General features: G+C 49.7%; 9 protein-coding genes across 9 annotated transcripts; 4 read left to right on the top strand and 5 right to left on the bottom strand.

The window, feature by feature from the left end:
- Positions 1-305: 305 nt before the first annotated feature.
- COCSADRAFT_34591 (uncharacterized protein) lies at positions 306-1,328 on the bottom strand. The gene is made up of 3 exons (XM_007698461.1): positions 1,119-1,328; positions 752-834; positions 306-680 (listed from the first exon to the last, which is right to left on the bottom strand). The coding sequence occupies exons 1-3, from the start codon at positions 1,209-1,211 to the stop codon at positions 473-475; spliced, it is 384 nt and encodes a 127-aa protein (XP_007696651.1). The 5' UTR covers positions 1,212-1,328; the 3' UTR covers positions 306-472.
- A 574-nt stretch (positions 1,329-1,902) lies between these two features.
- COCSADRAFT_158156 (uncharacterized protein) lies at positions 1,903-5,521 on the bottom strand (the record flags this gene model as incomplete). Its single annotated transcript, XM_007699173.1, has 3 exons — positions 1,903-2,594; positions 2,645-4,257; positions 4,305-5,521. 3 exons carry the CDS (start codon positions 5,519-5,521, stop codon positions 1,903-1,905), a joined length of 3,522 nt encoding a protein of 1,173 aa, XP_007697363.1.
- Positions 5,522-5,596: 75 nt separating this feature from the next.
- Positions 5,597-5,956, bottom strand: COCSADRAFT_34592 (uncharacterized protein). Its single transcript, XM_007698462.1, has one exon. The coding sequence runs from the start codon at positions 5,879-5,881 to the stop codon at positions 5,639-5,641; it is 243 nt and encodes an 80-aa protein (XP_007696652.1). The 5' UTR covers positions 5,882-5,956; the 3' UTR covers positions 5,597-5,638.
- A 304-nt stretch (positions 5,957-6,260) lies between these two features.
- On the top strand, positions 6,261-8,933 carry COCSADRAFT_179389 (uncharacterized protein). Its single transcript, XM_007699174.1, has 2 exons — positions 6,261-7,694; positions 7,749-8,933. Exons 1-2 carry the CDS (start codon positions 6,303-6,305, stop codon positions 8,670-8,672), a joined length of 2,316 nt encoding a protein of 771 aa, XP_007697364.1. The 5' UTR covers positions 6,261-6,302; the 3' UTR covers positions 8,673-8,933.
- A 90-nt stretch (positions 8,934-9,023) lies between these two features.
- COCSADRAFT_188451 (uncharacterized protein) lies at positions 9,024-12,183 on the top strand. The gene is made up of 4 exons (XM_007699175.1): positions 9,024-9,359; positions 9,428-9,593; positions 9,655-9,789; positions 9,847-12,183. Exons 1-4 carry the CDS (start codon positions 9,267-9,269, stop codon positions 11,913-11,915), a joined length of 2,463 nt encoding a protein of 820 aa, XP_007697365.1. The 5' UTR covers positions 9,024-9,266; the 3' UTR covers positions 11,916-12,183.
- Positions 12,184-12,465: 282 nt separating this feature from the next.
- COCSADRAFT_111966 (uncharacterized protein) lies at positions 12,466-13,878 on the bottom strand. Its single transcript, XM_007699176.1, has 3 exons — positions 13,328-13,878; positions 12,967-13,255; positions 12,466-12,881 (listed from the first exon to the last, which is right to left on the bottom strand). Exons 1-3 carry the CDS (start codon positions 13,770-13,772, stop codon positions 12,683-12,685), a joined length of 933 nt encoding a protein of 310 aa, XP_007697366.1. The 5' UTR covers positions 13,773-13,878; the 3' UTR covers positions 12,466-12,682.
- Positions 13,879-17,381: 3,503 nt separating this feature from the next.
- COCSADRAFT_34597 (glycoside hydrolase family 61 protein) lies at positions 17,382-18,813 on the top strand. Its single transcript, XM_007698463.1, has one exon. The coding sequence runs from the start codon at positions 17,658-17,660 to the stop codon at positions 18,525-18,527; it is 870 nt and encodes a 289-aa protein (XP_007696653.1). The 5' UTR covers positions 17,382-17,657; the 3' UTR covers positions 18,528-18,813.
- Positions 18,814-19,718: 905 nt separating this feature from the next.
- Positions 19,719-21,454, bottom strand: COCSADRAFT_158161 (uncharacterized protein; the record flags this gene model as incomplete). Its single annotated transcript, XM_007699177.1, has 3 exons — positions 19,719-20,855; positions 21,041-21,292; positions 21,341-21,454. 3 exons carry the CDS (start codon positions 21,452-21,454, stop codon positions 19,719-19,721), a joined length of 1,503 nt encoding a protein of 500 aa, XP_007697367.1.
- Positions 21,455-22,734: 1,280 nt separating this feature from the next.
- COCSADRAFT_137183 (uncharacterized protein) lies at positions 22,735-24,625 on the top strand. Its single transcript, XM_007699178.1, has 2 exons — positions 22,735-23,327; positions 23,383-24,625. The coding sequence occupies exons 1-2, from the start codon at positions 22,971-22,973 to the stop codon at positions 24,295-24,297; spliced, it is 1,272 nt and encodes a 423-aa protein (XP_007697368.1). The 5' UTR covers positions 22,735-22,970; the 3' UTR covers positions 24,298-24,625.
- Positions 24,626-25,845: the final 1,220 nt, after the last annotated feature.

The raw sequence follows: 25,845 nt of genomic DNA on the forward strand, positions 1-25,845 counted from the left end.
ATGAAGTGTGGTGGGCGAGGAACAGCGGGAGGGCTGCCTAAAGAACCAGACGGAGCGAATTCGCAAGGTGGCTTTTGAAGAAAGCGGCGCGCCGTAGGTGGAGAGACATTACGTCAGCCTTGCCTCCGCATAACGAAGCACGTCATTGGTCCATTAACTCCGCACCACGCCGACGCAGCAATGTTATTACTCCATACTACATGAAATATTCGCGTGTTTTTGGAAATTGATGTGGACTTAGTACTACAATAGTGCTAGTCGTTTTTCTTCCAAAGATTCTTATTAGCAGAATAACTGTATAAACTGTGCTGTTATGAAATCCTGGAATCATCTAGAAGAAGACCCCAAAACAGAAGCATGTATGTAGCCCATTCATTGCATATGTGGATAATGAATAGACGCCTGATATCGTACAATACAACGGCCTTCCCTACTCTCTAATCTGACTTACGATATCCTCCCATTTGCGGCTCTATGCACTTTTCCCATCTGGCCCATGCACATCGCTCTCCGCTCCCACTCCCGGCGTCCCTCTCTCCTCATACGTATCCTCGTACCGTCTCCAAATCTCCATATCCCTTGCCAGCCTCTTATGATGTCTAATGCGATGCTGGTAGTTCACCATGCGCTTGTCTGCTTCGAGCATGCCGCCTAGTATCATGCCAGACATTTGTATGTATCTGGTCTATGAATCAGCAATCATGGAATCTAGAGCAGTATGCAATGCGAGAGGGAAGGAATAAAATCCTACGTTTTGAATTGGACAGTCAGACCACGGTAGAGGGGGGAAAATGCGTATGCGACACCGCCTGCTACGGCGAAAAAAGCACCCCACTGGTTGTATCAAAGTTAGCTTGATGTCTCTCATATGATCAGGAAGTCTTGGTAGAAATTCAGATAAAGTATGAAAGTAGTCAATCGACATGACCATGAACTGTGCAGTCATGGTATCTTCCAATCTTTGGGTCTCACGTGAGACTCGCTCATGCGCCAACAGCTAGCTCTTTCGCTATTACTTTCCTTCTCTTGCTTCCCGTACTGAAACAAACTCCTAAACTCGCAGTAAAGGGAAAGGGGAAGATGTGACAGACACTATCCGCGCGAGCGCCATCTCATACCTTTGTACCGCCGATTAGCGCACCACGAGCCGCCTCCCAGGCCGCCTGATTTGTCTCTTCATCCTTCTCTAAACTACCATGTTGTCGGACCATCTTCTTAGCCTAGTTACCATAAGAAGATGAGAAAGTCGTGATATTGTCTCGCAACCGCAATTGGTTCGTCTGTTGTTTTGGTTTTGATGGTGTGAGGTTCAATTAACTCGTTTCGAGCGAAATGATGTCGTCAACGTACATTTTCGGACGGAGCTCGGACATGTCAGTTATGTGCTTGTTTAGTGGGGTGTACCCCACGCAGCGCGATCGCAGACAGAAATGCACAATCTCCAAATCTGACCTGACTACATTTCAGACCTGCAATGGTCTATGAGTTAGTCACATTTCGATTTCGATGAAAAGACTCAAACTGGAGCATTTTTCTTGAGATGAATTTGAAACTTCAATCTTGTTTATAATAGTTAATCTAAATGGTATCTTTGAAGAAGAAAAACAGCCGTCCAGAGATGAGCCTAAGCCTAGAACATGCATGTACTCAAGAAGTATAAATTATCCAGACCAGTCAGTTCCTTCGCCAAACGACCAGAATTCCAAAATCGTCAGCTACCTGTGGTAGAAAACAAACGCCGAATGACCTCTGTCGAGGGAGGTATATGCAAAATAAGCCCTATATATACAGGCGAAGAAAGCGATTGCAAACAAGTATTGCAACAATAGAGTGATGATGGGCAAGAAGCGGTAAAAAAAGAGACCCAATCACGATTAGGTGTGATTAAAGTTGTCTGTCCGACTACTTTGAGAATGGAAATCCGACCGGTGTATTACCAAAAGACATTTCGAGCTCTTTTTCCAATGGTGTAGTGTCGTAGTCAATGTCTGCCATCGGCGTCGTAGTTATTTCCGGAAGTAGGCTACCGAGCTGTAGATCCTTCTCTGCAGTAGGAGTGCTCTCGATGGTAACTTTTTCAAGAATCTTGCCTAAACTGTTTGCTGTATCTGGCCTTTCGAATTCTTCCTCATCGACATCCATAGCTGTTGGTATGCCGTGCGCGATGTTGTAATTGCGCGTCAAGTACTGCTGTAGACGATATTCTTGCCTAGCCCAACTCTCGTCAACCAGCCCCAGCGCGGCCTTGATGTCTTGATCTGACAGACCTGTCGGGTAGTTGGGCTCTTTTGCAGTCTTGCTGACCACTCTGTTTGCGATTCTACTTCGAACAGAGTATGATTTTGATTGGTTGTTTGTTGGCAAATCGTCACGCATTGATTTGACTTGATCTTCTGTTTGCTTGAGCGCCATTTGGCGGGACTCATGCATGGATGGAAGATATAGGAGGGTGGTGTTTCGATGAAGCGCATTAACAAGATCCGTGAAGCCAGTCAAGGCAATACCGTTATCCTCACAGTATAGGTATTGCAGGGTATTGTTGACCTTGAGCACATCCGCAAGGGTACTCGCGCCTTGTACGCCCAGCTTTTGATCTAGTTCTGTCAGTTTCTTGACTGTTCTATACTCAAGACCATGAACTTACATCTGATGTACAAAGCACGCAACGTTTTGTTGCGCTGAAGTCCTCGCAACGCTCGGTTGATACCGACACCTAGTTTGGTTGTTTCGAGGCGAGAATCTTCGCCAGAAATATCGAGCCACTCAAGGCTTCTGTTATCAGCAAACATCTTCTCTAATGCTTGACACGTCTCTTCTGAAGCGTCACATGGTAGAGATGCTCGCGAGATGTCCAGCTGTCTAATGGTGTTATTGGCGGCCAAAGCGAGTATCATCTTCCGAAAGTCGGCGTCTTCTTCAAACTCAAGCAAACGGAGAGTGAAGCTCGACGGAGCGAGGCCATTAGCGATAGCTTTTGTTAACGCGTCCAGGTCTTCCTCGATTCTGTTCTCGCTAACATCAAGATGGAGGTCGCGAGCCTTGCCTGGGTGTTCGGTCATTGCGTGCAGAAGAAAAGCAATGTCCCTTCCAGTAAGAAAGCAATGATCCAACTTTATCTCACGAAGGACTGAAGACCGTTTGTAGTTAGAAAGGTAGCCGGCGATGGCGTCGACGGTAGCCGCATTGAGCGATGTTCCGCTAAGGATCAGCTCTTGTAATCTCCAGCCTTGGAATGTCTCGACGGATATTAGGGATTCAAGGCCAGACGATCGCGCAAGATGTGAGAGGTTCAGTCGTGTGAGATAGCCAAACACACCGATTTGAGAGTCGAAAATGCTTGGTGAAAGGCGGAAAGGATTGGACGAGAGATCGATGGCTTCTAGAGTGGTTTCTTGCGCACGCAATGCGTCTAGGACAAGAGATAATGCACGGTCGGTAAGACCACACCCACTCAACTCCAGACCCCTTAGATGGCAAGCTCGCTCGACTCCTGCAGCGACGAGATAATCCAAGTCAGTATCCCCCAGTTGTATTCTGTTAAGAGCTATCCAATCGACATTTGTTGTTTGGTATTTGCACAGCGGAAACAGCGCTTCCACAATGGCGCAGCCCTGGTCTCTCGCACTACCTCTGGATTCCCCATGGTCGCTGGGTTTCCGCGTGATACAACCTGAAAAGTCCATTCTTCGAAGCTTCCGGTTTGTCAGAGCCAATGCGCGGATTTCCTGAACCAACAAGCAAGATCGCTCTAATTCTTCGATATCCAAGCGCGCGTACGTGCCGCGTTTTGTCTTGAGACAAAGATGCTCTGCGCCATTTGGGTCTTTGAGCCCATTCAAAATATCCAGATGTACATCTTTGAATGAGATTCCACCAAACGTTTCGTTGTACCTCAGGGCGCGCATTACAGCAAGGAGTTCAAGTGTAGTATACTGGGTTCTCCGGGAGCTGGGTGGGAGTAGCTCGAACCGTGGAGAGTCCTCTGGTGGATATGTAATCTGATAGCTAATGTTCTCTGGTTGGACGTCATAAGCGATACAATAACCTATCAAAGTGCGATCCAGAGAGTCAGGGTCCATAGGGTGTGGGCTCTCTTGTCGTACAATGTCTTGTTGTACTTCCTCGGGAACCAGGAAATCCAATGGGCGTGTCTCCCACTCCGGTCTTAGACTAGATTCAACATATTGTAGGCGAACAGCTATGTCTCGTGAGGCAAGCGACGCCAATTGAAGCACCTTTGGTCTTTCTAGAGGTTTTCTGCATGCTGTCAGAGTTGCTCTCGCTGTGGGCATTCGAGCACGTACCTGAAGGTCAATTGGAAAGTATCATCAATCTCGCTGACGCGAACTTCAGTCAGGGTCAGGATACCATGTGACAATTGTGTGTTTTGGGACACCAAGGATGGACTGGAAGATCGTTGCGAAGGCGGCTTGAATAATGGGATGATGTGTACTTTGTGCACGCCAATTGCAAGAAAACATACTGAAGCAGATGCTTTTGTCAGATCATCGGACGAAGACCTGGCCGTGGTTTTCCCTTGGGGCCTGAGGACAACTTTGTATATGGCATAATATGGAGGCACATAGTCACGCTCTGCTTCTACGACGCGCGCAGCCAGGTGGGAGTTATGTGCAGAGATGGGCTTTGCATCACAGAGTCGGGCTGCATTGGCGGCATGTCTTATGATCTTGAGCCAAGCAAACATGTCTTCCGGATCGCCGAATTGGAGAGTCATGGAAGCGGCATGATTGGACTCGTCATCCAGGTAGTACAGCTCGAGGGCAAAGTGCGGCCGTCCGTCGTCTAAGTGGTATGCGGCAACAATGTGACGCAGGGGAATTCCTTGATGACGATCACCAGACGATTCTGAGGCTAGGGACTGGAGCTCATGTGTTGATCCAATGGAGGGGCTGTGACTGTGTCTGTATGTACTCAAGCGATGCGAGGATGGGACCTTACGATACTCAGTTCCATCGCCTGGAATCAAGTGCACTGGGGCGCATTCGATAAAAGCCTCGGCTGCTTTGGACTGGCTCTTGAAGCGGATTAGATGCTTCTCAGTCAGTACCAAATATTCCTTCTTCTTCCTGAACATAGAACTGCTCGTCTGCACCTCTCCATGGTGCAAGACCTGAAGATTGTTCACATCTTCAAACAGGTATTCTCCAAAAACTGTCGAGTTCCGCGTCGAGGTTGCCGAGAGGGGCTCAGGGTCGTCGTCGCCGGGAAGTTTGTAGCCACGAAAGGAACTGAAGACGGAGCTGGCACGCTTCAGCTGGCTCTTGGAAAGATTGGATCGGGCTGAATCAGGCGGTTCTGGGGCGTTGGAGCTGGCTCCTATGGAGCCGTTGATAGTGAATGGTTCTGCATGCTGTGATACGTCGGAGAGATTCGAAATGAAGGAGGCGGTGCGGCGCTTCCGCAGCAGACTCGCGGGTTGGGTGTCGTCTTTGCTGCTCTGGGAGGTGAGGACATTGAGAGAGCTGCGACCGAAAATGCTCCGCCGTTTGTCTTTGGACATTCCGGGGTTGCAGGTTTGCGCGCACAGCCCAGTACGAGCTCAGCGGCGCGACTGTCGCATACAGAAAGTAGAACAGCCCTCGGTGGAAGAAGCAACGGATGCGCGTCGGTAGGTAGGTTAGAAAGAGTCGACGTGCGGAGGGTGAGCCAGAGGAGCGGAGTTGGGACTGAGCGTCGAGGCGTAGCCAATGAACATGCAGGTGCAGGCGTATGCGCGAAGAAGTAAGAAGACAATAACAATAACAACAACAACAATAGCGGGATGGTTATGGGGCGGTAGTCGCAGTGCAGACGTCAGGCTCGGACTTTTAGTGGGACAGCGTTGGCGGTGGTGGTGCAATGGCGATGTCCCATTATTCATGTGTCGTAGGTGGGCGCATATGGTATGAGGGTTTCCGGGGATGATGATGCCTTACGTCTGTCTGAACGAGGGGGGACCGGCAGCCTGCTCACGCCTCAGACGCGAAAAAGGTACGTACAAGCAGGACGCCCTGGACCGGCAAAGAAGGAGAAGAAGGGGGACGCGAAGTTCACAGGGTTCTGTCTAGGTAGTCGTCCTACTGTCGACAAGACATGCGCCCAATGGCGGAGTGGGTGGGTCTCTGCTGCCCTCTCCGCGCGTCCTGACTGTTGCTCCTATGCATCACGTGACGGGCCCTAATAGGCGATCGCCCGGCGTTAACAAAACAAAACGCCGATGGATTTTCTGAAAATGACGAAGCGTCGCTGTCGCCGCTCACCCCAACCGCCGCCCTCACTCTTCACTCCGCCAACACTTTCCAATGCTGAGTCGCCAACTGGTGCGAGCCTCGCCACGGCACTGGAACCATGCATGTCTCTTTTGCGCTGCCCAAAGCCTGCCGCGCCCGCTGCTACGCCAGTCCTTCAGCGCCATTGCTGTTGTGCTGAAGCGAGATGTGACTAAGAAAGCTGCAAAGTCTGCAAAGGCTAAAAAGGCTACAAAGGCTAGCAAAAAGTCAAAGAATGCCCGTGAAATAGAAGAGACCGAGGATGTAGCGGCGGACAAGCATGGCGACGACACTGGCATGTCTCTGAAAGACGCACTCCTTGGTCGCAAGCAGAAACGGAAACGGAAGGCCGAAGAACGTGAGAAGCTGAATATAAGCTCGATTCAGACCAGCGAGCTCAAATTCGAGCCTGTTCCAGTGGAAAAGCCGCCTGTGCCCATGCTAGCCTATGGACTTGACCGCGTGCTTTTCAACCCTGGCGTGTACCGACTACAGGACCCACGGTCAAGAGTGTACAACTTCGACCCCTACCTAGAGAGGATCATGCCAGCCCACGAGTTTGATTTCAAAGCCTTGAGCGAGTACAAGACTTCCTCCAAGGACCAAGGCTTGCTCGCCTTGACGAAGAACATTGGTGCAAAGTTCACAGGCTCCACATCCAGCATGTCGGGCATCCTGCAGCACTTCCATTTCGTTCTGTCCAATTTTCGAAAGCTCAACCACGACATGCTCTCACGCCAGTTCCCAGATCCGTCTCCGAATTTTTCGAAAATCACTCTTGGTCCCAGTACTGTCTTTCTGAGACACAAGGACGGTATCTATGCAATTGACGCAGACAAGTCCTACGACAGACCCAACATTATGAGCTGGCTTGGCCATTCCCTGGAGAAGCTGCTCACAACCGAGCGAAGCGAGTTTGAAAGATATCGTAGATCGAACCCTGAGCAGGCACCTACAGAGGATAACTCCAGTCGTTGCTATCACTATTCGAAGCAAGGCAATATTATGATGCGGTCCCAACTGGATGCAGTCGACCCCCGACTCCCCGGGACCGGCGTTTTCGATTTGAAGACACGGGCTGTTGTTTCAATCCGTATGAACCACAAAGAATTCGAAGAAGGGTCGGGTTACCAGCTACGACATGCGCTGGGTGAGTGGGAGTCTTTTGAGCGTGAGTTCTACGACATGACACGTGCCACGCTGCTCAAGTACTCACTGCAAGTCCGGATGGGGCGAATGGATGGTATTTTCGTCGCCTTTCACAACATTGAGCGCATCTTTGGCTTTCAGTATCTGAGCTTATCAGACATGGATGCTGTTCTTCATGGACAGCACGACACATCCTTGGGAGACGAGGAGTTCAAGGTCTCTATTAGCCTGGTTGATGAACTTCTGACCAAGGCTACCGCTCAGTTTCCCGATACAGTAAGCCACTTTTGTCGACTTCATACTTATAGTCAGTTACTAACTCGAACATAGTCTTTGAGGTTGCATTTTGAAGCACGCGAAGGCAAGACGCCCTTCATGTATATATTTGCTGAGCCCGTCACCGAGGAGCAGGCGGATGATATTCAACAGGCAGGAGAAACTTCCCAACAAGACTTTGCGCGGGATATCGTGGGTATACCAGAAGATGATCGGAGAACTCAAGAAGCTTGGCAAGACATCCAAGACGATGTTGACGAGCAAATCAATGAGGATCAGAAGATCGTCTCGATAGCTGAGAGTAGCGAGGCCGATGCAACTCAGCAAGAAGCACTCGATGCTTCCAAGGACGCGTCCGAAGACGTTTCCGAAGAGTCTATTGAGGAGACCACTGAGGAGGCCGCTGAAGAGACTGCCGAGGAGGCCACTGAAGAGACCGCTGAGGAGACCGCTGGGGAGACTGCTGAGGAGATTGCCGAGGAGACTGCTGAGGAGACTGCTGAGGAGGCCACCAAAGATGGAGATGAGGAGAGCGTAGGAGATGTAGAGGGTGTACCCGAACCTACCTCGATCTCGGAGGGACCGTTGATGGGGTGGACATTGAGCGTCCGTAATATAGTAAACGGGGGCTACGTGGAGAGGCCCGTCGACTTTACAGAACAAGACGAGTGGAAGGTTGAGTACCACATCAAGGAGATTCCAGAGCAGACTCGCTGGAGGCTGTACAACGCGCTAAAGGAGCGGCGGCGTCAACTGATTGGGTTGGACGAAGAGGAGACGGACAAGAAGCTCAAGCCCTACCGCGACCTGATCTCAAGGTTCAGCCACCGCGGGCGACAATGGAGAATAGAGCAAGATCAGCTTAACGAATCAAAGGGAGTGCAGATGTTCCGGCCACTCGGGCCTGGCTCCGATGCTGCACGCGAACATGATGAAGCAGCGACAGAAAAGATGGAGGAGACTACAAAGGTTGAATGAAGAAATGATAGAGTCTGGGGTAACCAAGAGAAAAGCGAAGAGGTATTGGATGGTGCAATATCTCCGTCATGTTAGAAGCCGTTGCTGTTACATGGTCAAGGAATTATTCATTATTCCAAGAAGAGCGCGCAGGAGTGTAAAGATACGAGTGTACGCTTCAGGGCTGCCATGTAAGATAAATGTACAAAAGAACAAAACCACGAAGCGGGAAACATGCAGCAGTTTGTGCAAGGTTGGGCCATGTGCGGCATTGACCGTTAGGTGCATGTGTGACGCAATAATAGTCGACGGTGCACATCATCCCTGCTCTTCCGCCCGCAATTGGCGATGTGAAAGCTCCGCCTTATGCTCCACAGAGCTCACGCCTTATGCCCCCCGCCATGACTACCGCCAGACAAGACACAAGCGCGCCTTCTCCGCATATCGCCAATCCGAGCCCATCTCTTTGATGTTTATAAGCCGGTGCCGCTGCCAAACGCGTTTGCGCCCGCTTGTCTGCCGTCCCGCTCCCGCCCAAAGACCTTTACCAGGTACCCTGCGCAAGCAACACCTCTGAACCCCCACTCCACCACACCTGGCTAGACCACCACCACCATGGAGGCGGCAGATGTGGAGGCCAACATCGACCTCCTGCTCAGCTTCGGTGCCGACCAGCTGGACAGAACCGAGGCCAGACAGCTACTCGCGGTACGAAAGGCACCCCGCTCAAGCACATCGCGCGCGCCTTATGAGCATGGGCTAACAGTATTTCGTAGAATCATGGCAACAGCGTCGAAGCCGCCATGGACAAATACTTCAGCAGTATGGAGCAACAAGGCGGTATCTCGGTACTGAAATCCCATCTGCGCAACTCCCAGCCCAAGTGGGATGAGACTGCTTTTGGAGGTGCCATGTACGGTGCCGACGATGCAACCGTTCCCAGTACGTTGGCCTAGGCTACAAAACACGTCGAGATAACGTGGCTGACATGCGCTCGTGTCAGGTTTCAATATTGACTACGCTCCAGGACATGACAACTACCCCCACAGCAATGTGAATAGCAGAGCACCCACGCGCCCGCCTTCTCGGACCAGCATCGCCTCCAACCAGGCCCAGGCCGGTGACGCTCCAATGCAGAGTCAGTCCATTGCGCTCTATACTACGCCCTACACTGACCGTACTGACGGAGAGACAGGCATAGAAGACCAAGAGAGTGGGGTCATCGGCTCAAACTCCAACTTCAGGCCAGCTACTGGAGATAATTACGACACCTCCCAATGGGCCTTGGTACCCACAGCCACCGAGATCATCGCCGACCCAATACCTATCCAGCGAAAGCGCGAACAAGGCCAACCCGCTATTCTCAAGCCGTCGTCCAACTTCAACTATCTATCCAGTCTTATTCCCATCATACACTCAATACCACTATTTCGGAATGCGCTCCTATGTCCCGGCATACTACAAGAGGACTATTGGATAGGCGAGGATTGGTGGAGAGGCAATCCAACCGAGACTGGGCGCATATTCGATGATAGCATAGGCCGTTCAGAAGCTCACAACTTGGAGATTATCCACGAGGCACAGCGTCTCATGGCTTTCCTCGACAACACGGACAGGATCTATGGATCGGTGAATGCCTTATTACAGACTGAGGCTTGGGCAGAAAATCAGTCAGCTGTCGAGGATCCTGACGATGACTTGCTTAAGTTCCTGGTCATGTGGGGTTTTGCAGTACAGAGTCATGTACCGAATGTCGAGTTGAATGGTCTTCTTCGTTCCACTGTCAATGTCGCGGGAACAACACAAGAAAGCTTTGCGCTTGACACCACTGTCACACGAGATCAGTCTAGGCCCAACTTCAGCTTGTATGATGTCCTCGATGACACACTCTTTTCCTCAGCAGTGGGAAGCGCACACATACGCGACGCCAGCAATGTGCTCATTATCCGCCTGACCTCGTCAAATACAGAAGCGTCCGATCTTGGATGTCGTGTACCAGCGACTCTCTATGTCGACCGCTATCTCGAGAAGAACAAACATGTCATTGACGGCATGTACAGCGATATCAGAAAGCATGAAGAGCAGCTGAATTCCATTCAGAAGCAGTTGGACAAGCTGAAATACTACACTCCAAAGAAGGCCGGTGCCAAGAAAGTGGAATCACTGCAACTGCTGCGAACCAGCATGACCGCATATGAACATCCAGAGGGAGATGATTCACCCGAGGACGCACTGGTCTTATCTCAGCTTCAAGATCTCTACAAAAGTATTGAGGACAAGCTTGCGACACTTGAGAAGCAGACTGAGTATACGAAGAACATGATTGTTGGTATCTCTGGCAGATTTAAGCCCCGCGTAGACGATGGTGCCACAGATGACGATACTGGGAACGCTACAGATGTTGCGACTGGAAAGGCTGCAAAAGAGTCTGTAGAACCGGTCAAAATTGACTTCCCGGAGGGTCAGACACCAGAGGATGCCATGCACTACCCATACTATCTCCATGGCGTGGCCACTCGCCGTGACGTAGTCTATGTGCGACATCCAGACATCCAATCCGATGTTCCAGGCGCAATGCAGTGGTGGCGAATGCAGTACGACTCGGAATCCTCGAACCCGACAATAAGGCGAGACCGCCTCACGCTCCAAGAGGTTATTGAGCGAGCGACTACCGAATCTGCTTCGGCACTTCTAGTCTATGCCAACGACGACGCCATGTCAGTCGAACCCGTACCACTAGCAAAACCCCTCCTCGATTTCGTCAAGCGCGACAATCTCAACTTTTTGGAAGAGTTGCAAAAGAACGCAACAGGCTGGGAAGGCTATAACGAGTACGACAATGCCGGCCAGACAAGCTGGGACAACCGCACAGCGCGTTGGGACAAGCCTCCCGTAGGCGATTGGGTCGAAGACACTTTTCCCACAGACAACAATGAATGGAGTCAAATATCCACCAAGGAACTCCACAACCGCGCTCGCAACGATTCAAACATGAGTTCTGCTACTTTAACCCCAAATACAGAGGTTGAAGACGACAACGACGCTTCTGGTGCCGCGACCCAGCCTAACCCCGCCCGCCCTGCGGTTTCTCAACTCAGCAACGCGAGTAGCGAGACAGTGGGCAGAAGCGATGATGCCATGGATGTTGATGCTCAGAAGTTGCAGAATAGGGTTTTATTCTCTGATGTCGATATGCCGGATGCGATGGATAACATTGATGCACAGCATGGGAAGGGTGTGGAGGAGATGAAGAAGGGTGGTTAGTTTTTTGCTGCTTGAATTTTGATGCGAGAAACATTGCTCGTGAGGGAAATGCATGGGCTGGCGCTTTATGCCGCTGTTTCTTGGATTTGGGGCAGCTGGTGAATGAGTAGGTGTAGGGAAGTTGGTATCGTGGGATTCATAGTGTAATACTGAACATGCCACTCTATCTATTCAACTCTGTATCTAATCGCCTTGGTTCGATGGCTTTTTCCTCTTCGTTTCCTACGCTTTTCTCTTCCACCAAATGATTTTTATGTAGGTTCTCGAGAAAATGTGTGCGAAAGCTAACCTTGTGGTTTTTTTGAGTCTTCGAATCCCCCCACCTCTATATACCAAAAAGATTATTTGATTTCTGAAGAACATCTTAGCATTAAAATCAATTTTTTCCTAACTCCCAAGACGCAGAGAGGAGTTTTTAAGTTTTAGCGCTGGAGGAGCTTTCTTGATTTCTCCTTGCTTGACTAGTGCGCCCTTTTCTGAGCCAAAATACTGTATGTAGCCACATCAGATAGCCTTGTATCAGGCAATACATTTAATTACCGGTATTTTTTGGTCTTGCACTCAGTTATGTTTTCTTTTGTTGACCTAGACAACGGCATGCGAGAACATGGAATATGTGACTTGTAGGAAATTTTGGTGTGTAAATTACATACTGAAATCATGCATCCATCAATTACATTCCATAATCTTCATCTGATACACGATCTCATTGTCACAACGATGATACCCCTCTCACACAATCATGGCCTTTGCTTTTATCCAGCCCCTTACCCCTGCATCTCGATGCCGCCCGAGCCATGCAATACCTCGCCCGTGCAGTACGATCCCAACGGCGACGCAAGATGCACATAGCACGTAGCCATCTCAACAGGCATGCCTGGCCGATTCAGTGGACAAGCACCAACCCCAAGCGACTCCATTGCATCTGCAGGGTTGCCTTTCGTTGCTGGCTGGAGAGGGGTCCATCTTTTGAGTAATTAGTGTTATTACCTAGAAAAAGAGGAAGATGATAATAGTTGGAGTGTGTATGAGGTTGGAGTGAAGAACTTACATAATTCCAGGCGCAACTGCGTTGACTCTGATTCCTTTGGGCGCCTGCTGTTGTGCCAGACCCCTTGTGAAGGTTGCGATTGCGCCTTTGGTAGATGCGTAATCGAGGAGTGTGGGATTTGACATGTACGCAGCAACTGAAGTGCTATTTACGATGCTGTCGCCACGCTTCATGTGCTTGAGCGCGTACTTGCTCATTGCGAACATGGAAATGACGTTTGTCTGGAATGTCTTCTCTGTGACGTCCAGATCGATTTCGGTGATGTCGGTAGCCATTTCTTGCATTGCGGCTTTTTAGTTTTTCAGCAGTCAGCAGCATGTTCTTCTTAATGCATACAGTAAAGAGAAGAAGAAAAACCCACCATTATTGACTAGCACATTCAGTTTGCCAAATACTTTCATGTGTTGCTCAACGGCTTGCTCGCAGTTCTTGCGCTCCCGCAGGTTGAGTTGCATGAGGTTGGCTTTGCGGCCCGCCTCTTCAATCTTCTTCTTGACGTATTGGGCGTCTTCTTCTTCCTCGGGCAGATATACAATGCTTACATCTGCGCCTTCTCTTGCAAACAAAATGGCGACTGCGCGTCCGATACCAGAGTCACCGCCAGTGATTAGCGCTGCTTTGCCTTGGAGCAGGCCGCGGCCTTCGTATTCTTTGAGATACGGCTTCTGGTTGTCGTCCCAGAATTCAAGGCGCGACCATTCTGCTTTTTGCTCCATTCTGGCATCGAGGCCAGGGCCACCTTCTTGGTTTTGCGCTGTGATAGAAGTCGCGGGGTACGCGGTGACGGGGCTGTTATCGTCGCTCATGTTGGATAGTTAGTGGGGGATGTTTGTGTGATTGGGTTGAAATAAGGTTATGGAAGAGATTGATTTGGATGTTGGTTTTCTGTGAGGATGTTTTCGGAAGGAGATCTACGGATGTTCAGAAACTGTTTATAATGTAGGGGAGGGTCATGGTGGGGGTGGGTATTTGTTAGAGTCGTCATGGAACGTCATTGCATAGTATGTATGCATATTCAACGCCCAATACACACGTCATTTTTGGGATGTATATGGGTAATAGGATCTTTCATTAGTACAGTTTTGGTTGTGTATTGACTTTGCACCAGGGACTTGTGTTACGAGGTGAGGTACGCTGTAACTAGTTATAGGAGGCTCTGTTATAAGCGCCTAATAATAGTAAGAATATCTTCTTTAACACCCGGAAACCAAAACAGCCTGGAAAGCCAGAGTCATGATCCTTTGCAGGTAAGAGATAAGCCCAGCGAAATCTTCTTCTTGTATCTTTAAAAAAAGATAGGAATAGCTAGGCATCGTCTTCCCAATATCAGTTTTCGTATTCTAGATTGGAATGGACAAATATGATCTAATGCTCACCTAAGATCAACTATGTGATCCGTTTCAGAAAGCAAAAAATCAAAGCCAAAAACATACGACAGCGGGGATTCGCCAGTGGTCACCCACCTGACTACTAGTCCGCCGGTCAAAGACTTAACGTGTGGAGAGCGAACGGGATCCAGTGCTGTAATTTGCCGATGGCCGTATGTACCAGAATAGCAAAATAAAATGTGTTACATTCGCACATGAATTGATTTCCTAGTAAGTTGAGGCACTTAGAAATGACAACCGCCGCCAAGACTAAGCCACTTCTTACACCACTATATACAAAAATCAATTAACCGCGTATACGAGAACGTAGGTTTTGTTCCCGCGAATATGTATACGAGTAACAATACCTATTGTCGAAGTCAAGGTAGGATTTTACTTCTTTGAGTTGAGAAAGCACATGGTAGAGTGAAATATCTTGATTCGTCTGCCTCAAAGTTTGCAATGACCGTTGATACTCGCGATTCTCACCCTTGTAGAAGGGGCAATTCTCTGTATATGGAGAAGTTATCGCCAATGTGGTGGTGGCTTCTAGACATGGCTAAAGTGGATACTCCAGTGTCTGGATCTCTTTACGAATGACAAGGTTCAGACATGTCTCACATATCTGAACCGCTTTGCACCTAGTATGATTCATCGGCTGTGCTTTGATGAAAGACCAAGCAGCCTGGATGTGTATAGCGAGCTGACATGAACGAGGTCTCAATGTTTTCCAATAGGACTGCAGAGAGAGTGGTGAGCTGAACATATAAGCTACGGGTTGCCGGACCAAACCATTGGAATGCTATACCTGAATATCTTGTTTCAGCGCCTTTCATAATGTTTTTCCAGCTGTCTGACGATCGAGTGGAACAGTGCTAGGATACAGCTGATCTCGGTGTTTATACTGACCCTGTGCTGAGGGCTTAAGCCAACAATCTTGGGTTTTTGTAAACGCCACTGGAACTTATTATGAGATGCAATGGCGAGCTTTCATATAAATATGTGTTTAAGCTGGCAGGTCTTGGATCGACACTGCATATGAACTTGATCAGTCGCGCATTGACAAGCAAAGTTGAATACTCAAGTATGAAACAAAAATTCAACAACTTGATTGATTCGTAAGTAACCGGCAACAGGCAGGATACGATGAACTTGCGTGCGTGCGTTTATTGGGAATGCAACGCAAGCAATGGACGCGTCATCGAAGAAATGTGTGGAGTCAGGTCTAGCACGCTACATCGAGACAAAGTCATACAGCCATAATGCCAGTAGCAATGCTGCATCGGATGAAACATCCAAAAGCGACAAAAGCGAGAATGGCGATGGCCATAATGGGTGTATTCCGACGCGGACATCTTGTGGTGTCGGGCCTTCGACGGTCAATGCGTGACCCAGCCGACCACGAGGACCAAGCTGCGCCAAGCTCCAGGGAGGGTTTGCGTTGAATTGCAGAGCACCAAGTGGAACCTTGCGCGTAAAGCTACTACCTCTATTAGCCAATTATTACACGTATTCGCGTATATGAGCAAGGAATGTTGAGCTCGAGTGTGCGTGCACTTTGAGCACATATGGGATGAGTGCAAGCCCGACACTGAGAATGGATACCAAGGATGCAACAATAACTTTCTGATAGTACACAAGAGACTTGCATGGTGGTGTTGGGGCGCCGATTCCCGAGATTAAATTCGCAATCAGGATGAAAAAAAGATGAGTTACAGAAACTTAGGAAGGGTGACAGATGAAGATATAGCATCAAAAATGATTGGAATAAGCATCGAGTAGTGAGAGATGCGTGATGCTCATTGGACCTCAGTTGGTTTGAGCACTGGTAGCTGCGCTAGAGCCTGTCATAAGAAACATTCGGAAACTTCATTAGGCGACCTTGGTGTAGAGATAGCAGGGCTGGATGTTTGCCTTTTCCCTCAGGCATCCTTGCAAAAACCATCGATCAGAAACCCTATTCGGGTACATCACAGTCAAAACACCGATCTGAACATATGGGTTGCTTGTCTGTAGCCCACTCAGGATCGAGGATCGCACAGCACCAAATGTCTCGCCAGGAATAGGCACGAGACTTTTTCATGTGGAAGCACAAAGTGTCAGTTGGTCATGAAACCTATACTGATATGCTTCTCGAAACGTACAACAAGCAGGCTGGATAGGGCGTTCGGACGATGGAGCCGGATGTCATGGTCATGCTAAGCTGGTGGTTGAAGCTTGGTCTAATAGGACTCGCCGATTCTTGGGCGATTTCTTGAGCGTCTGGCCCATTATGGGCGGAGCATACCAAGACAACCGGCAAAGCGCGCGCCTCGTGCTCGTATTACAAACTCAGTGGGGTTCAACTGACTCCTGGATCCTGAAACATTGCACAGCGTCTTTTCAAACAGAGGGGAGTCCTTAGCGAACCACACTTTCTGCAGACGCCATCCGGGTGTTGAGAGTATTACACACGTCAATAGGTCGTTTATCGATAGGTCTTTTCGCTTGAGGCTGACGGCTGAAACGACGGCGTTGTGCGGTTGGCGTACGGCAATGGAAGCCCCGTACAACCCCTGTTGGCACCAGACGGTGAGCCGAGAGATGGCCCGACCACAAGAAAAGCACGCTTGGTCATTTTGAACCAAAGAAAACACAACGTCACTGCCTTCTGATTCGTCCTGCCGATTATTAGATGTATCTCGGCCTCCTCCGGATTCCACTGAAAAGTCTTGAAGGGGTCGTCGAGACCTGTGGATATTCGGTTCAGGAACAAATAGTGCCGATCTAGTCAACAGAAAAGAGGCCAAGGCAGCCGCAGCGACATAGTGGAGACGACAGCATTAGCCAGCTCTGTCATTCGAAGGGATGCCCAGGACCGAGACCACTAGGAAAGGTCGTTCAACACCCTGGTGACCCAAGTGTCCTTCTAGTTCTGCTGTACCTACATTAGCGTCAGGCACATATTCCACGTAATGGGGCGTCAGTGGGTATGGGCGTCAGCAGGCCGCAAGCCGGTGCCGGCAGAAGCCACAATGTAAACGATTCTCTTGCTTTTCGGGAAGTGCGGGGGGAAGGGGGACCGAAGAAGCGTCTGGATCTCCTTGTGCAATCATTTCAGCCCTGGCTCCGACTATACATAAGGTCTTTTCGTTCCCCGTCCAGTCTCGTTTTTCTTCACGCTCCAGCAAGCAAGTCATTCTTTCCGCAGTCAGTCTTTGACCAGTCACTCTTTCATAGCCAGGTGCTATCAAAAACTCGCTCTTCGTCATTCTTTTTATACCCTTTTGCGTTATCTCGCCAACAATACCCCCAACGAGCCGTCTTTTGCAAACTACCGCCATTATGTCTATGTCCAAGATCTTCCAGACCACTGCTCTTGTCGCAGCCCTCATTTCCTCCGTTGCCGGCCACACTTCCGTTGAGAAGTTTGAGGCTGGAGGCAAGACTTATGAAGGCTACCGTCAGGCGAGCAAGGTCGATCCCGGTAACCAGTCTCCTGCTTGGTGGACGGCCCAAGGCTGGGGATACCAGCCCGTCTACGGCGATAAAATTGCGCACCCCGACATCATTGCTCACAAGGACGCTTCGCCCTCGCCTTACACTGCTCCAGTCCCCGCTGGATCTGATGTCACTTTCCACTGGCACCATGAAGGCAGCTGTGGCGGCGGCGAAGAGGGCTGGGACTGCTCCCACCACGGCTGGACTGCCACTTATCTCGCCCCTTGCAACGGCGACTGTGCCAAGGTCGACAAGACGACTCTCCAGTTCTTCAAGATCCATGAGTCCGCCCTGATCGACTACCGCAAGGGCCGCTACTCGTCCGGCTCGCCCCAAGAACAAACCGGTTACTGGGGCACCGACGCCATCTTCTACGACAACCGCAACACTCAGACAGTCAAGATCCCATCTGACATTCCCAGCCAAAACTACGTCCTCCGAACCGAGGTCGTCTCCATCCACAACAACGGTGATGTTAGCAACCGCCAGTTCTGGCCTCAAGCCTTCAACATCAAGGTGACTGGCGGTAAGAATGGCGCCAAGGTCCCTGCTGGAAAGAAGGGTACCGAGCTGTACAAGGCCAACGACCCGCTCCTTAAGTGGGACCTTTACTGGCACAAGGCTGGCCAGACTTCCCCAGATGCTCCTGGTCCTCAAATCGCATCTGTTGCGTCCAGCAACTCCAGGCGCCACGCCAGGGACTTTTCTTCTTAGACGATCTTCTTCATCTTTCTTCAAGACTTCTTTTATGGACATGGTTTCGGGTGGACTATGATCTTGGTTCTATGATCAAGACAAAAACGGAAAACGGCGCGAGTTTGCTTCAGCGAGGGTGTGTGACGCACTATTCTTCTTCTTATGTTCCTTTGTGGAACTGGTTTTGAGAACACGACGCTTGCGGCACGATCTCATGATTTTTCTTCTTCTCTATAGATACTTATACTGCATCCCAGCGGATGTGAATGCAAATGAAAATGCATTTTCTAGGCTTCGAGCCCAATTTATACATTGTCTCTGCTTCGCTTAAGTGATGTCTTGTAGTGCACCTTATACTATGTTTTCAAGCCCACTCTTGGACTGATAAGTAAAATCTGACCATGCTTCCTAATAAGTGGATATTTGCTTTCACTCTTTTATAGCCCACGGAAATGGCCTAGAATGTTGCTTGATTACCGGAGATTACGTTAGCTTACCTCCATCATTCCAAAGTTACTTAGGTTCTCTATAGCATGCCTCTAGACGCAGTAGAACACGATAGCCAATCATTCAGCCAGCGCATTTCCCAAAATCAACAAAACCACATACCGCAGAGTTTGCTCATGGCGTTTCCTTTAATCCACATTAACACAGACTACGTTGAACACACTATCGACTCCTTTGTTCCAAATCTTACACTAACATGTCCTTGTCGAGATTGCAAATTGTAGTCAGGCTATGTTTCTCCTACACTAACCCTTTTGACGAAATCTGGTTCACTAACATTAGTGTACCAACTTTCATGTACAGGGTTGGAACATAGTGTACCAGAATGACATATTATACCGTTTTGAATAGCGTCATATACAAGCGTGTACTTAGTTGTTGTGCTAATTGCGTTTCGTGCTAGGGGTTACAAGATGGACTATGGCGCCACAATTTCTTCCCCTATTAACAACTATGGCCGGGTATGCAGCCATAATTTTCATTGTTAAATGCATTTTCTTTCGTATTTATCTTCGCATCTTGGCGGACTAAACATTAGTATTTTCCTTCAAATAGACAAGATTCTTCTTATATCACAAATCAGCACGAAAGGCGAAACAAGTACTTATTAAACTTTGTACTTTTTATAATTTCAGGTTCTACTTAAAGAACCATCGTCATTAACATTAATCTGGCAACAACTAGATACTTGTTGTAATAAACCTAGTCCTTCCAGAACTGACCCTTGCCCTTCTTGCGGCCCTTGACATCGGCCTGCTTGACAACAAAGACACCACGGTCAATGGTGTTGATGACAACGTAGCCAGAGTCGAAGGTGTAGGCGGACCAGGTACCAGCGTCCCAGAGAGCGTCACCACCGCCGGGCTTGGCGTCATCGCCAGGGTAGACATCGAAGTAAGCAATTTCCTTGATCTTCGAACCATCCGGATACTTTGGAATCGAAGAGACGTCAAGAATTCGGAGACCAGCCTGGTAGTTGGACTGGTAGGAAAGACCATCGTAGACGTACTGGTTGTGGTCGACGGAGCGGACAGTGGTCTTGTAAAGACCGCTGACGAAGGGCTTCTCGAGGTTCTGGATATCAACAATGTAGGTGACTGCAAAGCCGTCTTTCGCGGGAGAGTCTACAGCAGTGCGGTTAGGATCGATCTGGCCCTCGTCGAGCTCGTCGTCCATAACAATGTGGGTTTGCCAGTAGGGGTCAATAACCCAGCCCTGGTGGGTGTAGGAAGCACCGACATATGGAGTGCGAGAAATCATCTTTCCAGCAGTGCCAAAGCCTTTCTTATTAGTTGCATCAATGATCGTTAAAGTGTCTTCTGCGTACAAGAAGCAGATATCCCGTCCGTAGTATTTCTTGTGAGGACCACGGTAAACGATACATTGACTGTCGTGAACGTACCCGTCACCGGAAAAGCATCCCTCAACATAGGGCTTGGCTGGGTTCTCCATGTTGATGAACATGGGACCACCAGCACAAGTATCGTTACGGCCTGGTCGACCGCCGGCTCCGCAGGCAACGGCGTAGTTCTTCTCCTCGTTGGCGACGACGGTGTGGGTACGACCCTTGATACCCTGGTTGATGTCGACAAGAGCAACATCCTTAACCTTGTCAAAGGTGTAAGGCTTCTTGGGAGAAAGCTTGAGCAGCTTCTTCAGGTCAAAGATCTGGACGTGATGTCCAATACCTTCAGACCCAACAATGAGAGAGTCGCCGAGGACTTTGATCTCACGCCAGATGACAGAGTCATTCTGGGCGGGAAGACGACCAAGGTACTCGAGCTTGCCCTCCTTGGTAACCTCAGAGAAGGAAGCACCGTAGGTTTGGCCGATGGCAATCTGTGCGACAGTTAGTATGCTCGTCCCGCTATGTAAAGTTCGGTGTCACGTGATTTAGTATCACGTAATATTCTGCCTCACAGCGCCGCCCATCAGGACAACACCGAATGGCATGCGAAAGAAAGAAATATGAATTTCTTCCGATCCGAATATAAGAAAATGGATTAGGACTCGGGGAAACTTACGAATTCACGGCCACGGTGTGTCCATCCCCAAGATCCAGAGCCGTCTCCGATAGGGTCACCGAGCTCGGCGTGTGTCTTGAAGTCGTACAAGTCAATGTTGTTGCACCTGTACGTCTGGTCTGGGTCGTTCTTCACAGCCTCGACGCGACCATGCTTGCACTTGATAACGCTCTTGTCGGCCCTCTTTTGCTCGAAGCCGCTCCACCTGGCGCTGTCGAAGTTACCAGCAGCACGTTGCTTGGCCCAGGCAGACTGAATCTGTTAGTATCTCATGCAATGGACAGACTTTCTTGAACCTACCTCCTTGCCATTCATCATCAGCTCCATAACCTCTCCCGAGGCATATTGCTGACGAGTAAAGCCGCTGGCCGAGGCCAATGGCAGTAAAGCCGTGGTGATAGTAGCCCACTTCATGTTGACGAAGACGACTGCGGATTGACTTTGGGCAGTTGGGTGTGGGCCTCAAATTGGGAGCACAAGCATAGTCATTATATATCTTTCTCCTCTCGTACTACACCACCGGAAGCACCGACTAAGTCATGGTGGTCTCCCGCCCTCGGTCGAGGCCACTATACAGACCTTCCTATCACAGCTACAACCGACGAGTAGAATGATCCAAGACACGCGCAGAAGCGACAATACTAGGCGCAGCATGCAATGGTATGCAAGCCAAGTCTGTCAGGTCTTGGGAATACGGCTATGGGTAGGGTTCCCATATCAACTCCCCTGTGCCAAGCATGAGGCGGTTCTTGGCCGCCATTTCGCCCGGGCATCCGCATGGCAGCGCATGGTATGCATCCCGTAAACCACAACAACCAGGTCTCTGGTAGAATCCAGCAAAAGCAGTGGTAGTAGAATAACCACAAGAATGGTAGGTTATTGGTACTACTGCTACTGCTATTGCTACTGCCACCTCTACTGGAAACCGGAGATATCGCCTTGATTTCTTTGTTCAAGTACGCAAATCGCGCTGGTCAACAAGGTGGCGGGGCCATGGACACGTGAGGGTTAGGTGCTAATCTTCTTCTCCGAATCTCCAGATAGCGTGGTCGGATTAGGCAGCTGCTCTTGCTGCCAAGCCATTGTGGAATTACACGACCAAAGAAATCCAAGCACCCTGCCATCGGCCATTAACGTCTACAGAGGGCCTGAAAAGACGCGGCCCATTACCAGCCGACGGGAGCCATTAGCCGCAGTCGTTGTTTTCGAGCACCTTCCTGTAGGAGCGTGTTGTGGCAAAGATGTCAGCACTGGTCTGGGTGCACTGGCAGTGGGCAAAGGCAAAAGCACTAACGCCATGCCGTAGACTGATGGCCTTATCGCAGAGGTAGGCAGGTCGTTATATTGATCATATCTATACCCGGCTTGGCGTAGAAGTGCGATGCAGTTGGGATAGAGAGGCCGAGGTGAGGCGAATTGGTGGGAGCCGTGGACGAGCAAAAGCGCAATGGTGCCGTGAGAAAACAGCGGGAGAAACGAGCGTCTTTGTAGGTGCCTCAGCCTGGATCAAGACAGTATCGTTAATGGTCAATCGAGCGCATAGTGGGCTGCATTTGAGCAGAATTGAGGCCGTTCTAGGAATGGAGCTGTGTTGTCCAGGCTGATTGGCCTGCGCGAACAAGGTGCATACTGCGTGTTCTTGCTAGTACTGGATAGTACCAAGTGCAAACCACGGCCACGGTACTATACCTGGGGGATGAGCAGGTTCGGTCTTAACCAAGGCGATCGAGAGTGATCTTGCAAAGCTTGAAGAGCTTGTTGCTGCCGGGGGTTGTGAACGTCTGTCTTGGAGTACGACATTGCAGTGGTGGTAAGATGGGATGAAAGACTGCGGACGGGCAAACCTCGGCTAGCTTCCCGTACCCTTGCACATCCTCCTCTCACCACCAACGTCACGCTCCCGTAACCACCAATCAACTCTAGCCCGGCCATGAAGCTCACTGAAGACGACCTCTATCGCAACTCGACACAGTATCGAAACTGGTCCTTTACTCGCGCACAGCTTGCCGAGCAACGTCTAAGGATCAACCTCCAGGCCACTGAGCGCGTCAAGGCGAACCTTGCGCGAGTGCGAGCGCAGCGCGCTCAGGATGCTGTAGACAGTGACGCTGCGCCACCTGGCGCGGACAAGGAGAATGCGAGCGGGGCAAATACTCCCAATTCAGGCATGCAGACGACGACTGAGGTCAATTGTCTGACTGCTGAAGAGGAACTCACCGTGGTCAATGAGTTTTGCGAACGCGCCATCGCTCTAGGAAACCACTACAGCTTTCCATTGAACGTAGTTGTACGCCGCTACCTGGCAATATCATAATTTGCCCACCAACTGATGCGACTCCTAGGCAACATGTATTCAGTTCATGCGCCGCTTCTATCTCTACAACTCGCCCATGACCTACCACGTCAACACCATCCTACGCACCATCATGTTTATGGCCACCAAGATTGAGCTGTTCAACATCCACGTCTCACAGTACGCAGAAGGCGCCGGGCGTAATGTGACCACCGAAGACGTGCTCGCACCCGAATACATCATCATGCAAGGATTGCGGTACAACCTTGACGTACGTCACCCTTTCCGCGCTCTCAAGGCTGGTCACATGGAGCTACTGGAGATGGTACACGGAAAGTACCAGGGACCAGTCCAGGATATAACGCCAAAGGAAGTGCAGAACAAGATTCTCTCACTACCTGCCAAGACTGGTGGTACGGCCATCAAGATGCCAGAGAAAAAGGTTGAAGAGCGAATCCACGCAGCATACGGCACCGCAACAAACACACTCCGTACTATTGCTGTGCTTACAGACGCATACTTCCTCTATACCCCATCGCAAATCTGGCTCTCAGCCCACCTCCTCGCAGACGAACCCCTCACGCTATTCTACCTCTCCACCAAACTCCCCCAATCACATCCCCACCACGCCAAACTCCTATCTACTCTGCGCTCATGTGCCTCTCTCATCTCCAGCCACCGCTTATACGTCAACGCCACGCTCTCTGCCACTGAGCGCGACGCCCGCGAAGCAAAACACAAAGCTGAAGTCAAAGCCCTCGTGCAAAAGTTGAAGAACTGCCGGGACCCAGATAAGGTCGATTTAGTAAAACTGAATCAGGCGCAGAAGAGAGATGCAGTTCAGGGCGATGCGCTAGAGGAAAGTAAAGCTAAGAGGAGGAAGCTTGCCAGAGAGGGTTATGAAAAGGAATCCGATGCGTTTTGGGGACCTGAATTGGTCAAGTCGGACAAGACGGAGAAGTAGTAGAGTCTTGGTTCTTTTTCTTCTTCCGAGCTACATGGTTGCAATGTAATATCAGGATGGCGGAGTTGCTTTGTACAATACGCGTATTTGGATTGGGGGCGTTTTACAGGGAAACAAAAGGGTTTAATAATGATACCATGAAGCGAGTCTCATTTTCAAGAGAATAACTGAGTTAACTAGATTAAGATGCGTAGAAACCAAAGGTTTTCTCTTACATGTCTATTCAAACAGGAGATTTGGTAGAATGTAGGGATTGGCTAGCGATGCGATACGTAAGTATAGATTCTAGGTGAAACCAACGTGTTTTCCCGATTAGGCAAGTTTTGAGATGCAAGTGTGAATTCCTGTAGCAATTGCAATTTGCAGTAATTTGCACTTGCATCCTGCAAATTGCAGCTGCAACTTGCACACAAACCTATGCTCTTCCGTTCGACAGCGACTATCCAAACAGGCAATCCTCGATAAAAAGTGCAGATTATTGTACGGAAACAAAAAAAATAAGCAAAGTGCAGCCATCTTTGTGCTGCATCTGGTCTACGTTGGTGCATTCCAAGCCGAGGGTAGAGGTATTACCCGAATGGGCAAGTTTGGGAAGAAGGGTGTGGATGACGGCAAAAGAAAAGACGTCGTGTTCGTTTGCGTTTGCGTCTTCCAGCTGCGTTTCGGCCATTTTGGGTTTAGTGCGCAACTTACCCAGACGGAGACAGAAAACGGAGGGGTCCAGCCGAACAGCCCTCCGTTTTGTAGCAGCATCTTGACCACAGGAGTTGATGAATCCATCCCAAAGAAAAATTGACCAATTTCGCTGTACTTATGCAGCAAAACAGATATTTTAACATCATGCTACGTCTTTGAAAGTAACTATTACTTCAAAATCCTCAATTCAACAGACCACGCCGCCATTCAGAGCCTCCGTTTCCAAAATCGAGCCCAATTCAGCTAGCAAAACGCAGCCGCAAACCGCGCAGCCGAACAGGCCCTGAAACGGAAAAAACGTAGGCCAACTGAATAGACCCCTCTCAAGGCTGCCAAAACGGAGACCCCATTTACGTTCGGTTCCGGTCCAACTCTCTCCGTCCCCGCTAAGCCCCGTTCAGGCGAGTGACGTAGTTTGGTACCACAGCGCGGGACACTCCCCGGTTGCGAAATCAGACAAGACCCTATTTTTCCCTCTGAACCCAACTTATCGGTGCTTATTTGATGAGCGAGGCATGGAAAAAAAAGGGAGTGAGTTCCAAGTCGGCGAGAGTAGAGATAGGCGCGCTTAAGTGCGTAGAAGAAAACAACAAAAGCGCTCGTTACCTTCTTATCTATCATCTTCTGCACGTTTTCTGCGCAAACTCTATCATTACTCGCAAGTATATATATGTGAGAGTTGAACGGTATAACTATAGACTTTACATACTTACGAATCCCAACTCGGTACTTTCTCACCTCGACTAATCTACCCACTACACACCCCTCGCCTCACCCTCGTACCTCCTTGCTCCATCCGTCTTATTGGTACCGGACAAAAAAGATACCCTCTCCACCCCCCGCGCAGCCAAT

This window comes from Bipolaris sorokiniana (assembly GCF_000338995.1).
Source record: "Bipolaris sorokiniana ND90Pr unplaced genomic scaffold COCSAscaffold_3, whole genome shotgun sequence".
Lineage (NCBI taxonomy): Eukaryota > Fungi > Ascomycota > Dothideomycetes > Pleosporales > Pleosporaceae > Bipolaris > Bipolaris sorokiniana.

Coding starts and splice junctions, on each gene's coding strand:
- COCSADRAFT_34597 (XM_007698463.1), top strand. CDS start 17,658: ATGTCTATGTCCAAGATCTTCCAGACCACTGCTCTTGTCGCAGCCCTC.
- COCSADRAFT_179389 (XM_007699174.1), top strand. CDS start 6,303: ATGCTGAGTCGCCAACTGGTGCGAGCCTCGCCACGGCACTGGAACCAT. Junction 7,695..7,748: donor CCGCTCAGTTTCCCGATACA/GTAAGCCACTTT, acceptor ACTCGAACATAG/TCTTTGAGGTTGCATTTTGA.
- COCSADRAFT_111966 (XM_007699176.1), bottom strand. CDS start 13,772: ATGAGCGACGATAACAGCCCCGTCACCGCGTACCCCGCGACTTCTATC. Junction 13,256..13,327: donor GAATGTGCTAGTCAATAATG/GTGGGTTTTTCT, acceptor AAAACTAAAAAG/CCGCAATGCAAGAAATGGCT. Junction 12,882..12,966: donor GCAGTTGCGCCTGGAATTAT/GTAAGTTCTTCA, acceptor ATTACTCAAAAG/ATGGACCCCTCTCCAGCCAG.
- COCSADRAFT_34591 (XM_007698461.1), bottom strand. CDS start 1,211: ATGGTCCGACAACATGGTAGTTTAGAGAAGGATGAAGAGACAAATCAG. Junction 835..1,118: donor CGCTAATCGGCGGTACAAAG/GTATGAGATGGC, acceptor TGATACAACCAG/TGGGGTGCTTTTTTCGCCGT. Junction 681..751: donor CTGACTGTCCAATTCAAAAC/GTAGGATTTTAT, acceptor TTCATAGACCAG/ATACATACAAATGTCTGGCA.
- COCSADRAFT_137183 (XM_007699178.1), top strand. CDS start 22,971: ATGAAGCTCACTGAAGACGACCTCTATCGCAACTCGACACAGTATCGA. Junction 23,328..23,382: donor GCTTTCCATTGAACGTAGTT/GTACGCCGCTAC, acceptor TGCGACTCCTAG/GCAACATGTATTCAGTTCAT.
- COCSADRAFT_188451 (XM_007699175.1), top strand. CDS start 9,267: ATGGAGGCGGCAGATGTGGAGGCCAACATCGACCTCCTGCTCAGCTTC. Junction 9,360..9,427: donor AGGCCAGACAGCTACTCGCG/GTACGAAAGGCA, acceptor AGTATTTCGTAG/AATCATGGCAACAGCGTCGA. Junction 9,790..9,846: donor CGGTGACGCTCCAATGCAGA/GTCAGTCCATTG, acceptor ACGGAGAGACAG/GCATAGAAGACCAAGAGAGT.
- COCSADRAFT_34592 (XM_007698462.1), bottom strand. CDS start 5,881: ATGAATAATGGGACATCGCCATTGCACCACCACCGCCAACGCTGTCCC.